This window comes from Montipora foliosa, chromosome 1, assembly GCF_036669935.1.
Source record: "Montipora foliosa isolate CH-2021 chromosome 1, ASM3666993v2, whole genome shotgun sequence".
NCBI lineage: Eukaryota > Metazoa > Cnidaria > Anthozoa > Scleractinia > Acroporidae > Montipora > Montipora foliosa.
The window spans coordinates 11,839,021-11,856,520 of NC_090869.1; the positions used below are offsets into that span (position 1 = coordinate 11,839,021).

The window sequence follows — 17,500 nt, forward strand, 5'->3', positions numbered from 1 at the left end:
GGCCAATATTGCAACAATTCCTCACATGACATTCAGCTATTTGGATCATATCATGTTCTCATTAATGTTTTTAGAAAAAAAAAAGCTGCTCAAAATATGGGAAGGGGTAGAGCGGCTACAAAAAATAGTAAATATTAATTGGTTATGTGCAAAATTTAGACTGAGGAAAACACCCAACTGTTAACTAATCCCTAACCATAGGCCTAAACATAGCTTTAGATCTACTGCATTTAGGACTAAGGTCAGCATCACTGAAGGGTCTGGGCTATCCCTGTAGTCTGTATTTTTTTTACACTATGAGGAAAGTTAATATATGAAAGCCATATTCTGTGGAGAGAATCAAGTTAAAGTGCATATGAAGCGAAAATTTTTTTTGGATAATTTTACCCTCCAAAGTGTAAATAAATCGAGTGTAAACGTTTGAGTTCCCAAAAATAAAAATTTATTAGTGAATTTGGCGCTGAAAACTGCTCAATTTTCGTCAAAAAAATGGTCAGGAGACTGGGACGAGTTTATTGCGCAATTTTGTCTTGTGACGTAGTGTTGTGGACAGAATTTGTAATACCCTCACAGTAAGAAGGGTTTCTGAGGCGAAACAACATGTCGAGTGATTCTGAATTGAGTGCTTTCTCCGAATCTTCAAACGACGACGAGAATATTGATGTTTCGGAGGAGGAAGATGAAGACATCGAAGTGGTGTACAGCCAATACACGCCGTATCAAGACGAGCCACTCGCGGAAGAAGAAGATCAAGCCGAAGAGGCTGATGAAGATGGCCTTTCACCTGCAGTATTGGAGTGGAGATAGGAGAGAAACGTTGCCGTGAACTCATGGTTCGTATGATTGCCACAACACTTAAACAAATGTTGTGTATTTGATAAATACATTGTTGTTTGTAGTCCCACTACTAAACGAGAGCTCACTTTGTTCCTCTAAAATAAGCTTATAAACTTACTAAAAGCGTTTGTTTTACTGTTCAGGTGCCAGTGTCAACGATGCAACGACCAGAATTTAGTCAGTGTGCTAGAGTTTCGTTGTTGCAGAGCAGTACCAAATGCAGCGGCAAAGTTGTCTTTCGATGGCTCCATCGTACTCATTACTTGTTTAACGCAGCACGATGACTACGCAGCTCTTACAAACAGGACGGTACTGCTGCAAGTCGCGCCACTCCTGAGGGACAAAGATGTCCGAACTTACCGATAATCGCACTTACTGATAATCGCAGTTAATAGAAACTTGTCGTTATTTCATTTTATCCTTGCTTTGTCAACTGCAGTGATTAATTTACCATTAATTTTATTATTTTAATGGCCGACCATAAAATTCCATGACTTTCCAGATTTTCCATGATCCATACGTTTACACTGTCTGATTACTAAGTAATAAATTTTGAGATGCATCCACTATATGACATCTAAAACAACATACAATACCAGTAAAATCAACACCTCTCTACAATACCTTCCAGAGTTGCGAGTCATCAATAACTTCACTTCCATTCAGAAATGCACTGTTACTAAACTTGCTTGAGAAATCAGCATTATCATTTGAAAAAGTATGCAATGGTGCTGATCTTTCACCCAGCCAACTTCCGAGTCTCTGCTGATTTGACTGTTGGGTAGTTGGGGTGTCAAAAGGGGTGTCACTTGAAAAAAATGTCTGCAAAAGAATGTGGTAAAATGCAATTCTGATACAAGAGAATGCAAAACCATGTTTAAGTCGTGCAAAGTACAATAATTATTAGATATGAAAACGTCTAGATTATTGAAATAGTTACACAGCCTCGCAAGGGTTTATATTACAATGTATTTATTTGTACCAAAAATTTTAGATGCAATTTAATAATTATACAAAAATAAACTGTACAGGCTCCACAATTTAAGTTAAATAGAACTATGGGGTATACACAACATGACCTTCATTATTATAGGGTCAGGTACTATGCATACACATTTGTATACAAAAAAACACTAGCTACATGTAGTATTAATGAATTAAACAACAAGCACCCACAGAAGCACATGCTCCCAAATTTGCTGGTACATGTACTCCCTGCTTGGATAGGAATGATAAATAACCATTCATTTGCAGGGTTTTTGTTGTTATCCACTGCAAAAGGGTGCAGCTTTGGACTCTTCATCAAAAGCCTACCAATGGCTTCTCTTAATTCACAAAAAAGAAGCTACATGTAAGGGAAGTGGTGAGAACTACTGCACTCGAACAGGGCCCACCAAACCACAAAATAGATGGTGGTGTCTGCCTGCACCCCCCTTGCTTCATGTAAAAACATGGTGTCTATATTGCATAGCCACCCCTCTATCCAGCAGTACAAAATTACAGTGAGATTCCAACCTCGCTTTTCTTTTTTGTCAAGTAATGCGGACTCTTGCTAGCTGAATATTCCTGTGTCAACTCAAATTTAAAAGCCAATGACATGTTGTAGGTAATGTTCACATGATAAGTTCGAAGATAGGTGGTGTCTTTGAGAAGCCCCCTCCCCACTACCTCAAAGGTGGGTCCTGTTCGAGTATAGTAGTTTTGACCAGTTTCCTAAGCTTTATTTTTTTTTCCCTTAACCCATTGAGTCTTAGGAGTGAGACTTGACAGATTTTAATCTGTCCAATGCCAGATGAGTTTACTCATCAGCTCGGGGCATCTTAGGGCACCCGAGGGATCAATGGGTTAATAGAAACCTAAGGATTTTTAGTTTTTCAGTTTTGTTCCTTCAGACTCTGGTTGCATCGAGAAAACATGTTGTAAATGAAAGAAACTGCTTTTAATTAGTAATATCATGGACGACTTTAACTTTGTGCAAGACGTACCATAACTTTGTCTCTGTTTTTAAGACCTGCATGCAAGGAATCAGCTGTAAGTGGGTCAAACTTCAGCGACTCTGCTTCATTTAGAGCAGTGCTTGGTCTGTTTTGTTTCACCTGTTAAAATCAAATGAGGATTTTTAAAAAGTGTATGAACTGAGAAACAGACACAATCAACTTGGTTAAAACAGAAAAAAATCCAGTCTTGAACGGGATTCAAATCCATGGCAGTGCAATTAGTTGCTGGCAACTGCGTAAGTTGCTCACCTAATTGGTATGATCTTTCTAACTTTCATTAACGATGTGGCCCACCCTTTCGTTTTAAGGCATCACAAATAATTTTCATTTAAACTCATCGCCAATAGAGGAGCTTGGGAACTGGTGCCATCAAAGGTTGATGGGGGCCCTGCGAAAATTACCAGGGATGGTTCCATGGAAACCCTGTGAGTGGGAACCAGCCCTGCAAGTGGCCACCAACCAGCACTTTCACACTGAAGGAACTTCAGTGGAGATACTTACCTTGGCCTGACTTCTATGAGGGGTGGGAAGGGCTGGGCACTAACTTTGCAAAACTTGATGACCAAAGCAGTGCTCCACCAACTTTAAATTAATATTATTTTTTATTGAAACCCCGCCATCTACATTTGATTAGAGCAATTTTCATATGACCTTGAAAAATAAACGTAAGAAAAGAGCCTAAACAAAAATGCAAAAGATTTACATTGTACATTGTAATTGGCTTATCGAACAAAGACAAACAAGAGCAAATTTTTGTTGGCTTAGCGAACATGGATGCCAGCAACATCATCTCTTCGTGGAACTTTCTGGAATGTTTCGCTTTGACATCATTTGAAATGCAGTAATGTGATCGGGCAGTCAAACTGTTTACTGGCCATATTTGGAGTTTCCTTGGCGGGAAAAGGAGAAGCTTTGTTTCAATCTTGCCAAACATTGGTCCGTAAAACAAATTGAGAACACTTTTCCAAGGTCATACAAAAGTTGCTCTATACTTTCAAAATGTACTATGAACTCAGAATGAATTAACAAGTATCCAACTGGAACGTTCATAGGCAATGCTGTGTACATTGCAATCACATGTTCACTGAGTCATTTCAATCCTGAATATTTTTTAGAGTTTCTTACCTCAGTTGCTCTATAATGTGTGATGATCTTTCACTTATTTATAAATAGAAGGACAAGCTCACAAAATCACAAACCTGGGACAAATGAAATGTGCTATCGTCCACCCAAGAGGGGCGGGGTGCATTACTAGATGTGGGGCTACCACTTGAATGGCTGTGTGCCATTAAGTAACAAGACTCTAATGCTGATGTCTCATCAGGAACATGTACTCTATTATGCTGCAATAAAAGTGACCCAATAAAATGATTATCATCAAGAATCCAGACAGTCAAGAGGCCATCATTAACATTGTAAGATTGTAAGAGCTGGTATAGTTACGATGGATTTTACAACCTCTTTCATCTTTCACGTTTTTGTATTTTGTACTTTTCATGCCCTTCGAGGCGTGTTTCAACCCTTTGAAGGTTTGAACTTTGACAAGTGAGTTATACACAGGAGGGGCAGGGCTTTTAAGTTTTTTTTAGCCGGGTGGGGGTATGCATACTCTAAGCACTCCTACCTAAGTAAAGGCATGTTAGAAAACCTTTGTCAATGTTGAAGGCAAAGTACAGAAATATTTGACACCCTGAATAGTGACTTATCCACTCGATAAAGTTATACAGCTTTGAGATAACAGGGGCCAGCCAATTATACATGGCCAAATTGCTGCAGCTGGAACAAATAAAATTATTATTGCCTTGTTATTTGCCCTTTCTGAAGTACCAGTAAGCTTAAGTGGGCAATGAGCAATTCAGTAAGTTTCACTAAATAAAATTCAAGGAAAGAATTATGTTCAAAAAACCCAATATCAGTAATTTTGACAAAGATGTGTTGATCAAATGTCATGATTTTTCCAAAAAGCACCTTCAATAATGATTAGCATGACAACAAAGATGATGCTGATGATGACAAAAGAAAATTGTTAATAAAGATGGACACTTCCCTTCTAACCCAACTTGTGCAGTATGTACATGTAAAACCACATCAAACATTAAGTGCAATACCTGTGTTACCATTGGAGTGGACGATGCCTGAATTTGCAAAGGATATGTTGAGGAATTTGAAGCCTGGTGCTCACCCAGCAGTTCAGGACTAGGGATCAAAACAGGAGACCTGCCAGCAGCAGCATCGCCAACTGGGCAACCCCGTCCTGTTATCAGACCATCACTAACCGGCAACACTAAACCAGAGTCACTGGCAGGAGGATGACTGCTGAGTCCATATGATGCATGAGTTGGCAGAAAGGATGAGACAGGTAATATACTGGCACTGGATGATGCATATGCAGCTCCTAATTAAGAGGACATTTTAAAAAGTAATGTTAATGTAATTCAACTTATTTTGAAGTGTTGGAGAACTACATGTAATTTTAAAATGTTGGCTTTTAATCAGAGGAGAAAACCAGAGAAAAAATTCTCAGCATAGTCTAAACCCCTTTTCCCAGAATGTGGTCCGAAGGAAACTTTAAATGCCTACATTTATTGTCCATATGAAAATTCATCATGACAGTTAATTGCCACAACAAGACAACAGTTAACATTTCTTGTACTTTTAGCATTTTATAAATTTTGTATCACCCATTTCCTACAAGAGCCCTTGAGTCAATACTGTACAGCTTTGCCTGAAATGATGCATTAATAATGTCACGCCACAACACTGTATGAAAAAATGTACATGTAGGGCACAAACCTGCAGGGCCTCCATCATCAGTATCACTGTTGTTACCGCTACTGCCATCACCTCCACCCCCTCCATCCCCAGGGACATCAGGAAGAACATCTACACCTTCAGCTGACTGACGCAACTCTAAAATGCAAACAAGGTGAATCATAGTTGCTTTCAAAAGATAGTTGAAATGGTTATTGTAAAACCAATAATGAAAACATCACAGTGAAGCTGATGCTTTACTATTAAACACACAAAACATATGGCTAACTGGTGGCTGTGCTAAACTTACCAAGTCCTTGGGCCTCTAGTCTGTTGCTTGCATCTATTGGCAGTCCACTTACAGTGGGTACATCCTCAGCGTCAGAATTGCCCCCTTCAAGACCAGGACGGCCATTACTCCCATCCCCTGGGGCATGCAGCATAGAAACAGTGTTGTCCTCACTGCCCTCCTGACCATCACTCTCAGAACGAGAGTCCATTCCACTACCAAGACCTCGACTACTGGTGAAAAACCAAACCAAAGAACCAAAGTGGAATGATAATAATCTCAGCAAAGTGATGCAATGTTAACTAACCAGTCAAACCCATGACCCCTCCATTAACCCACTGACTCCTGGGGGTGAGACTTGACAGATTTTACTCTGTCTACCGCAAGACGATTTTATTGATCAACTGGGAGTGAATGGGTTAAACCAACTTGTTAGGAAACGTTTTCCGTCACAAGGACTGGAACTACAATCCTGGCCAAAAATAATGGGACAATTATTTTACTTCATTTATCTCACACTCTTTCTCTGCCCCTTCCCCCCTCCCCCTCACGATGTTGTTACACTCCTGTGTTTATGTACAGTTTGAAGGATCCCAGTTGCTATCAACATTGCGAGGGGGAGGGGGGGGTTTCTGCAAATGACAATGAGAGCTTGAATAAGGATATGGAGACTGCTTATAGAATGATGACTTTGTGTAGAATAAAAATGTACACTGCCACAACCATTTTGTGTTCTGTCCTGTAACGTTTTAGCCAGGATTGTAGTTTGCCCAAACCACATTTTCTGCTTCTTCTTCATTCCGCTCATAGAACTATTTCAAGTAAAGCGTTCAAGGAAATAGATGGACTCATTAGCAGGCAGCAGGATAATGTGCTTTAAAACAGAATCCCATTCACCAAAAATATGTACTCCAGATGACCTGTCCCTTTGCAGAAAATGGCACAAATATTTGAATAACAACACTTCTACAACCTAAGCCTTGGGGAAAAAATTCTTTTGTTTGGAAAATGTACCAGTCCTGTACACTTGAGGCTTGGGATTTCTATGTAACATTATTCAAAAATTGCTGACATTGATGCATACTGTACAATATAATACCTGCTAAAGCTCTGACTTAAAATACTCTCAGGAAAAGTCTGTGATTGTATAAAGCTGATACTGGACGTTAAGGAGACTCTGTCAATCAATTCTCCACCATCTCCACTGCCTGACCTGCCTTGCAACATCATGTCCATTTCCTCTGAAAAAAAAAAAAGCAACAAACAAAGTAACATTCAATCACACCTATGTCGCTTTATAAGTGGGACTCAACACTCCTCAAAAACAGGAGTTTTCGGCTACAACCCTAATAGAATACTGAAAATACAATTATCAACTAACTAGCATGGGTTAGTTATTATAAAAAAATACTGTTCCCTACAAAAATACAATACATGTATAAAGTCAGTGCCTTGGCCGTAACTGTCTCGTATAGACTCCTCGTTAATGGCTTCATCTGTGGCAACATTTGCTTCTTTTTGGTTAGAACTGAAAAATGCGTCTGGATCTTGACCTAAAAGAAGCAGTAAAAGAAGGACAGTAAAATAAGCTCACATGGTTCACTTATTTATAATGAATAACGGGGTACATTTTTGAAGAACCTTTCCAACCAATGAGACCATCTGCCAGCTCAACAAGACTTCTAAAATGCCCACAATCTACAGTTGTACAAAACGATATTCATTGTTCCTATCTGACTACAAAACACTTCAACACTTTGTTATCTCTTTGAACTAGCAAAGGACAAAAAGTGCACAGATTTTGACAATTATCACAACATTGATCAAGAAAAACCTAGCATCTGAAGGTTACATCCTAGCAAGAATTTAAGTGCCATTATAGGAACACCTGAATGGTAAAACTTTGAGGTTGACTTTCAATCCAAAGGCTGTTTACTTTGAATACAAGTCTTGAATTTCACAGTCCACCATTACATGTACATGATTGGACAAAACTCTTCGCAAGAATTCTAGTTTAAGCATCATTTGACCTGCACTCACAAAGTACATGTATATTGGTCCTTACCCCCCCCAATACCAATGTTGATAATATGGTTCAAAATACTATGCAAGCCTTAGTATTTGTGACCTTCCATATGACTTCGATGCTAAAGGTGATAGCACAATCACAACGCGCCCGCATTTAAAAACAATAGAAATTGGTTTTAGCACTCTTAATGTGTGTCCGGGAGCACACTTCATTAGCAAATTCTTTTGTTTCATAGAACACAGTAGAAACAACAAAGCGTGAGCAGTCGAACAAAGAAGCGTTTGAACCTTTGAAAACAAAACAAGTGTGCGAAATGACACAACACTCACACATGTAAGAGCAATTCACCTTCGCATGAGTACATGTGACGAATACAACCCAGCTAAATAGTAACATATCGGCGCCAAAGGAACCTGAGGAACTGGGTACTAGTTATGAAGTATTGTCAAAAAAAGAGAATTTTGCTGGCATAATGGGTTTTGAACAAAAGAAAGTAACTGGCAGGAAAAATGTAAAAAAGAAACACAATATAGTATGACATTGATTAAGAGAGACATGGAAAGAAACAATACTTTGTTTGACCATTTTTTGATCACTTGACAAGTCATGTGATTATATCCTGTCAAAAGGTATTGATAAAAATTGTGTACTATTTGACTATGCTTCATTTCTGAGATGTTTGTATAGCACTTTGCCCTGTTTTCGTATATTAAAGTGAACAAATATTATGTTGGGTATGATGTATATTATTCTCACATTAGAACACAGCCCAAGAAGGAAGAGGTGAGATACTAAGTTGTCCATTTTCCCCTGAAAATGACACAATTGGAAATGCCATCACCCAAAAATTTAAACTAGGGATGTTGACCTAGATCACCCTGGGCATCAGCCTTTGTCCCCCCGAGTGGTACCAATGCAGGGCTCGAAATTAACGAAAAAATCCAGTCGCATTTTCCGATAAGATGCAAAAATTTAGTCGCAATTTCGCAAATTTTAGTCGCAAAATCGCCGCGCTGCATTGTGTTGTCAGCGGTTTAGCAAAAAAATATGAGCCCGCAGTGCTTGTGTGTAAAGAAACTGCTGAAAATGGCGAATGATCGAAGGAATGGAGCTGTGCACGTAACATCGCAGCTAAATTACTATACAATTACGCTACCTTCAGAGAACATTCAGAGCGAGAAACAAAATAATTTTGTCATTTATTTATTTATTTATTTTAGCAAAAGTAGCAGCAAAGTGGCAACTTCTAACCCTTTTGTTTCGAAAGAACGAAGGTGATAACAAGTCGCAAATTTGCGACTTCTCCCAATATTTTAGTCGCAAAGGGAAAAATTTAGTCGCAAATGCGACCGTATTGGTCGCAATTTCGAGCCCTGCAATGGGCCAAATTTTGGGTCCTCACTCATTTGCTAAAGGCCATCTCTATTGCTTTTTTGGGGAAAATTTCATGTCCACTAAATAGTTCAAGGTTAAAGAAAAAACTTTTTTGGGGGTTAGTGCTCATTTTACCACAATTGCTTGTAATCTCACAATCTGATTGGGCTAATTTGCCGTTGTTGATGAGAGTCTAGACAACGCTGTACCCGTCATGCTCGTGCCATTTTGTCACGCAATGTAATAGCCAATCAGGAACACCCATTTTGGGAAATACACCAATCATATTGCGAGAAAGTTATAGAGAACGCTTGCTCTTTCTTTGAGTCATGATTTTGGTCACGCTCTGAAATAGAAACTTTCTTTGGCTGCGCCTCGTGAGTCCACAACATTTTGACCACTGTGATGACGAATATCGTTGTCGATAAGAGTACAGACAACGCTGAACCACTTTCGATTTGTTAAATTTACATGACATACATGTACTGCCTATAATGTATTTAAATGCTAATACACCAGGAATTTCTATTAAAAATGACTATAGTTGTAAATTGTAGTGTTTTATTGCCTAATCTTTGAAATGGATCATACATGAACTGTGGATGCGAAATCAAGTGAAGCTGTGATCTTCGCAGTTATGAACACAATTTTTGCAATTGCTTACAGAGGCCTGAAAAATTCAGGACTTCAATGGGCTTTGAACCTGTGACCTTGTGATAGCGGTGTGACGCTCTAACCAACTGAGCTATGAAGCCACTGAAATTGGGAGCTGGTCATTTGTGGGTTCTAATGTTCCCGTAAGGAATGAATCAACGATGAAATGATATATGAAATGGATCATAATTATATGAACTGCAGAGTTGATGTCATCGTTGATTCATTCCTGTAGCACAGCTTCACTTGATTTCATATCTGCAGTTCATATATGATCCATTTCATATATCATTTCATCGTTGATTCATTCCTCATGGGTACATTAACCCATTGACTCCCAGGGGTTCCCCATTGACAAGTAAAATCGTCTGGCGTTAGAGTAAAACACTAAGTCTGGCCGGTTTCGGCTGGTTTGGATGTCGATGGGTTAAAACCCACAAATGACCAACTCCAAACCTCAGTGGCTTCATAGCTCAGTTGGTTAGAGCATCACACCGGTATCGCAAGGTCACGGGTTCAAACCCCGTTGAAGTCCTGAATTTGCAGCAGCACCTGAATGTTGCAAAATGTAGCTCCACCAAGTGTTGACTATTAAACCTAAACATCATGACGATAAAAACTACTTATCTGGGCCCGCTTTTTCAAAAGCAGGTTAACGCCATTCAGAGATTAAAAATTAACTCAGGAGTTTAGTTCTCTACTCCCAAAAGCTGTTCAACGCTGATATTCGGCAAAACTGTACATTAGAAGAAGTCAATCATGAAAAACAAAAATAAGCAAAAGAAGCTTTTAACAAAAGTTTACGCTAATCCTAGATTAAGTTAATCGGCTTTCGAACAACCGGGCCCTGGTGTTTCACCAAAATGCAGCTGTACATTGTACATGTACATGTACAGGCAGGGTAAAAAAAACGTACCAGTATCTGGTCTTTTCTCCTCAAACTGCAGCATTACATTTCTGTTACAAGTAGCTAAAGGAGTGGAATCTATGGCATTGGCAAATTCACCAGTGAAAGAGATATCCTCTCCTTCCAAATCATCATCAAGCACAAGACGATTGATGACAATTTCATCTTCTTCCTCCTCATCATTACCAATCAAAGTTCTCTCAAGCGGCTGAGTGGCTGGCTTTAAAGCTTGGGAACTCAAGTTGTCATCAAAATCTGAAAAAAATAAGCTCAATTTCCCACTCTGTCATGGTTCAATGAATACTATAATCGTCATGATGAACAATTTCTGTAATGTTACCCGTATGTGCATAGGTGTTCAATATATCTGTAAGTCAACCACAATAAGAGCTTAAGAAAGTGTCTTTGGTAAGGTGGAGCCTCCATAGTATGCATGTTTCCCTGGAAATGTACAGAACAGATGGCAACCACTATGGCAAACCCTTTGGATGCAATTTAAAGGAGTTAATAACTAAGAGTGCCTCTGTTGCTAGTGGTCAGTGGTTGGTTTGTAGGTGCATGGATAGTAGTTTTGCACATTTGTCCTCCAGCACTGGTGAGTTGCTTTAGCATTCTCCCCAACTTTTTTTTTTTTTTTTGCTTTTTCTTTGCTCTCCTTAGAGATAGCCTCTCGACCGAACACTGAGGTGGCTGCATTCACAGGCTACCTCCGTAACCCTTTCCATTTTACACATCTTTCAAGTTCTAGCATTCCTCAGGCTACTCACAATAGCATTGACGACATGGTTACATTGTAAGGTGAAGCAATCTCTTCTTCAGTTGCGACAACCATCTCAGTTTTTCAGCCCATGTTTCAGGCCTGTTTCTCGGGTGTTTTCACAAGCTTTGAGCCAATCGCTCCCAGAAATCTTAGTGGCATTTCACGAGAACAGATAGTCAAATTTGACAATTTGAAACAGCTCTTCCACATTTCTTTTGAGGGATGAGGCATGTGCTTCAACATGGCGACATCTATCGCTTCCAGCTTGTTATCAACATCAGGTAACATTGTCATTCCCTCTTTTATTTCCTTTTCTGGGGTTTTGTCAGTTGCTCAGCCGCCTATCATGGTACTTGGCATGGGGTCCTGGGATGGCACAGTGATGAGAGCACTCGCCTGCTACCAATGTGGCCCTAGTGCGATTCCCAGACTTGGCATAAAAAATTATGTGGGTCGAGTTTGTTGGTTCTCTACTCTGTACCAAGAGGTTTTTCCCTGGGTACTCCGATTTTCCCCTCTCCTCAACAACCAACATTTGACTTGAATTGCGTTAATTGTTAACTTCACTTTACAGTGTCCCCAATTAATACTCCAGCACTAGAATGACAAGACACTTAAATAAAATTCCTTTTCTTTCCTTTCCTTTTCCAGGCTGACCTTCGATCAGCACTTTGTGGAGTACATGTTGGCTGGGATTCGCAACTTTGGTCTCCTTGAGATCGGCTTAGCAGGATGTGCCCTCAGACAGTCTTCATCCACTGGTCAATGATGCCTACCTATACAATGAACTAGCCAAAGGATGCATTCCCAGCCCATTCTCCACACCCCCATCACCCACTCTTCAGCCGTTTTGAGTCATCCCAAAGAAATATAAGCCAGGAAAATGGCTCTTGAATTACAGATGTCCATTGCCTACAAGGAGCTTATCCCTGTAGTTTTGGCAGCTTCTTTGTGGAAACATCAGTTCTTGACAAAAACATGGAATTTTGTGGTTGAGGTATTGTGGTCCGGTGCTTCAAGAGATTCAAACATGATGGTGCTACTCCATCATCTATCCATGTTTGTGGTCCGATATTCTTTTGCTTTTACTGCCCCCACGTGCCTCTGTCAATTTGACTTTCAGAGGTTCCATCACCTAGCTCCTCAGACGTCACCAACAGCTCTCGCAGTGCCTCCATCACTCCTGGCCCTGCTTCGCGCAGTTTAAAACTCAGAAGTGCCAATTCTACTTGGCAAATGATTTGGCTCCTTGTGCCCGCCACGTCTATAATTCAGGACAACGCCAACTTATAGAGTTTTGCATCCTGGATTGTTATACCAGTGATGACTCCCTGTTACCTGCAAATGAGCAAACTTTGTTGTGTTTCTGTTCTCACCTGGCCGATCATTTTCACCTCTCATTGATAAAGGTCTACATGTCAGTGGTATGCTCTCTACACATTGATTATGGCTTTTCTTATCCCCTCATTTGGTGAACTGCTTACAACTCTAGCATCTTCACAGGGCCATCTCTTCATTGACAAGGCTGGTCAGCCTTTATCTTGTTCCTGCTTGTCATCATTCCTTCACTGAACATTACAAACAGCAGGTAATTCCTGGGCAATTCTCTGGCCACAGTTTCCACATTGGAGCAACTGCTCAACATGGTATTCCTGACGACTTCATCAAAACAATGGGCAAATGGACTAGTGTTAGAACCCACATGGACTCAGTCATCAATGTGTCCCAAAGGCTGCTGCAGTAACAGGTATTTTGTGGCAGACCACTGCTGTCTCACTCTCTTGGGGGCCTCTGGGATTTGGCAGTTCAGGGCATCTTGCTTAGCCAGCCATGAGCCCCTTCGATCTCTCAGCATAGTGCATACATGTAGCTTGGAGAACCTGGCAGCTTGGAATGGGGGCTCATGGCAAGGTTTTGGTGTTGTGACAGCCATGGGAGAGTTATTCTATCTAGGGGTTGGATACCAAAAGTGGAATTCCCCCAGATATTCAAGGCACCCAACCGACACTAAGTAATGAAGTTGTTAATCAATTTAATACAATTTAAAGGAGTTAACAATGAAGAGCACCTGTGTTACTAGTGGTCAGTGGTTGGTTTGTAGGCCAGCCCACGTGCAGTAGTTCTGTACAATGTACTTGTTGCCTGTATTCTGGCAGTGTGATGAGTTCTGTCCGCCATCATGGTTTATAGTGAGTTTTGGCATCCCCCTCAATCTCTCCCTTTTTTTCCCACTGATAGTTGGGTGATGGGTGCCTGTTTGTAAAATTCTTGATGTGGGGGTTCATGGCTGGGTTGCAGTATTGTGCCAGCCATGGAGGTGTTATTCTATCCAGGGGATGGGTAACAAAAGTGGAACCACCCACATATGGATCCCAGGCACCCAGCCTCCACTATGCGATGCATTTGTTTAAAGTGCCCCTGTGACCAAAAAATCAATTCACATTTTTCTTTGGATTTCAAAACTATGTTAACAAAACACCAAGTGACCCACGTTTTAAGCCTTGATTTCAAAAAGACACCTCTTTATTTTAACTGTAATTTTCCTATTTAATGGTCCGCCATTACTAACATTATGTTCTTGAGAGAGCTGGATCGAGGAGAAAATGACGTCAAAGGCTCACTAGTTTAAGAATGCAATACGTGTGTACGCCGCAAAATTAATATGCAGCACGGGGGTTTTGGGCTTTCAGACTTTAAACTCACGCTTTGCATATATAATAAGCTGTGTTCACACGCTGAAATTTGAAGCTAGTGAGCCTCTGACGTCACTTTTCCCTGGATTCAACCCTCTGAGGTCCAATCGGTCAGTTTTGAACGTGAGTAATGGCGGACCGTGAAATCCAAAACTTAAACAGCCTTTAGATAAAAATCAGAGCTCAAAATTTTGCCAGTCAGGTGTTAAGCACACACTTTCAAAATCTGAAGGAAAAAAGGAAGTGGTTTTTTTGATCACAGGGGCACTTTAAGTATTGTTACAACCATGAACAATCACTGACCACACTTTGCCTAAATTACTTTCAACTATTACAGTACCGCTCAAATGTAAGTTACCAGTCGCGTCGCGTTTCAGGCGCGACGCGATTCGCGTCCTGCACGACGCGATTCGCGTCGCACGAGAGTCATTGAAGCAGAAATTTCTGGCATAAATTTAGGTGACTCCACTACGCGAAATCCGTACGCGTAGCGAGTAATGGTAACTACATGTAAGCTGCCTGCGACAGACGAGTCGCAGACGATCTCAAATGCCCCAGACAAACTTTCCCTTCTATCTGTAAATCGATCTTAAACAAAACGCGAAAGAAAATTGCATTGTCAATAAAATAATGACGTTGTGTCGCCAAAGAACATGTAGTAAAATGCTGATCTGTTGTTTGATATACAAACACGTAAGCTTACAGTATGCAAAAAGCCGTAAAGACGTTGTTGTACCGCTTGTGCGCTTCTTTGACTGTTAACTGTAACTTTTCGATAATTTCCGTCTCCATGTTTCACTTTTTCTGAGGCGCATTAAACTTTATTACCTCCGCAAGTTTTGTTTTAAATTAAACGATCGCGGACCTGACATTGCAGATCGTATGGAAACCAGGTTAATCTCGGCAAGCATCAGTGACGCCAGCCAAAATTCTCAGCAAGTTGTCGAGTAAATAAATAGCACAAAGTTTCCAATGAAGAATGAAGATTTGGTTGTGCGTTCTCAACTTTTGTTGATCAATTGAAGGTTTTACTTTTCTTAATTTGTACAGGGTTTGAATCAAGTTCGTAAAAATTCGAAGATGGCGGCTGTCAAGTTTACATGTAAAATTGTGATAAATATTTGCATAACCGCAAAACCATTGGAGCGTGTAATTTGCGTCTATCAACAAACTCGAACAGCAAGCGCTGGAGACACCACAGGCGAAGCGTACACGCATGAAAATAACAAACTTAAGGCGCGTTTACACAGGTTGGCGAAGAACTTTATGGAGCCGGAAGGAATAAACTGGTGGAAGACCCCACCTGAGAGTCCCGACCTAAACCCAATAGAGCTGCTGTGGCACAAGCTAAAGACAATTACCTGTAGGTTTAACCGGAGTGTTAAACATTGCACTTGAACAGGTTCCAACGGCTCCTTTAGGAGCCACAAAATGAACAAAAGCAATGACCAATAGTATATTGTTTGTTTGAAATTATTGCCTTACGATCTAAATCCGGATTTCCGAATCGAAAGCACTCTATCTATCCGAAACCCATTTCTAATTTGATGAAATTAATTATTTTAAGCGAAAGCAGTTTTTGCACAGAAAGCAAGAGAGACGCCAAAGTTTGAAGCGGTATATGTGATGATTAACGAAGAGACTAATATCTTCTTTATCTTGCTATACGAATTGTAGTTTTTAGATCACACAAAAGAAAAAATTCTCAGGTGTGCAAACACTGACGCATGACGGTATGCAAATTCCAACCGTGAAACAAACATCGAGTGTTGTGCGTAAAAAAACACTGAATTCCTTTTGACTGAAGGGCCTAAAGCGATGGGGTTGTTTTGAACGCTTTAATAATTGTGGACTCAAAATAATTTTGCTGTGTAAAGATTTCGGGTAGACAAAGCGTGTTACAGTTGTAGGTTTTCCTGACATTCCATCACGTGTCGGATAGTCTGAATTTTAATATGCCGACTCGCGACAGACGAAAACAAATGTTGATTTAAACGGCAACTGTACTACATGTTTATCTCTCCCCTTGCCAAACTGCTTACGATTCACATTTTCGTGTTTCCTGAGAACAAAGTTAACAGTCTAATTAATTTCGGCGCACACCAGCGAGCTGTATGTCGACTTTTCAGTCAACAACGACTAGACGCTTTTACATCTGATAAAATGCGTGTTTGTTATGCGTCTGGGGCTTTCACAAACAAATCCAAAAGGACAATTAAGAGCGCGCGCGATCCTCCAGTTGATGTACTTACAGATTTTTTTAACTCGCGCGTGACGCGATTCCTGTAGCGCGCGACGCAATCCCTGTAGCGCGCGACGCGATTCCTGTAGCGCGCGACGCAAATCGCGTCGCGCGCGAGGGTGGTAACTTACATTTGAGCGGTACTGTACCTCTTACCAGGTAAATTATCCAGCTGCAAAATACCAAGTGAGCTCTCATCTTCATCCAAGCTTTTCCCACAGCTTGAAGATACAATCCCTAAAATTTCAAATTCTATTTGAGCTGAAGGTGATCTCAAGTTAAAAAAATTGTCATCATGAGAAAACTAAAAATAATATTATTGAGAACTGAAACACATTCACAAGGTAACTACACATGTAAGATTTTCCATAAGATATAAGATAATAACATTTTAATCAGGCATAAGAATATTGGTCTCTGGTCATGACATCACCTGATATAAACATTATTAACTTACACTGTACAATGTACAAGTATCACTCTCCCGCCAAAATGCCAAATAATGACACTTTAGTGTATGACACATGGTGTCCCATGATGAAAAGTTCTAGATGTGATACACTTTTGGAGATAATTTTGTTAATTAACAACCTCTACCTCCACTTAAAATGTCCCCTTAAACCCATTGACTCCTGGGAGTGAGTGAGACTCAATAGATTTTACTCATCAATGGAAGGTGGTTCAGGAGATAATAATTAATAAATAATATTACTTATTACATACTCAACAGAATAAATTATTGCCTTTTTAATGGGTCAATGACAAATTGCATAAATTGCTTACAGAGTGCAATAATAAATAAAGAAAGAGAGACAGACTCTGAACATTCAAAATGACTCCATTCCAGCGAAGCTGTTTATTTAAAGTTTGTTCATTCTTTTGTTTATCCCACATCATTTATTCTAATGTATTTTCCCACTCTCTATATATACATGTCGTTAAATGAAATTTAACACAGTTAACGACA

At 40.0% G+C, this 17,500-nt stretch overlaps 1 protein-coding gene across 1 annotated transcript in view; it reads right to left on the bottom strand.

Annotated features, from left to right (window-relative positions):
* The window catches only part of LOC138009837 (centrosomal protein of 192 kDa-like), a 63,164-nt gene that overhangs the window by 37,397 nt on the left and 8,267 nt on the right, over positions 1–17,500 (bottom strand). Inside the window, exons 3-12 of the mRNA XM_068856834.1 lie at positions 16,690–16,770; positions 10,848–11,093; positions 7,326–7,427; positions 6,974–7,115; positions 5,896–6,107; positions 5,628–5,744; positions 4,943–5,229; positions 4,034–4,177; positions 2,823–2,933; positions 1,462–1,659 (exon numbers count right to left, since the gene is read on the bottom strand). Coding sequence (XP_068712935.1) covers positions 1,462–1,659; positions 2,823–2,933; positions 4,034–4,177; positions 4,943–5,229; positions 5,628–5,744; positions 5,896–6,107; positions 6,974–7,115; positions 7,326–7,427; positions 10,848–11,093; positions 16,690–16,770 — 1,640 coding nt within the window. The remainder of the gene's footprint in view (positions 1–1,461; positions 1,660–2,822; positions 2,934–4,033; positions 4,178–4,942; positions 5,230–5,627; positions 5,745–5,895; positions 6,108–6,973; positions 7,116–7,325; positions 7,428–10,847; positions 11,094–16,689; positions 16,771–17,500) is intronic.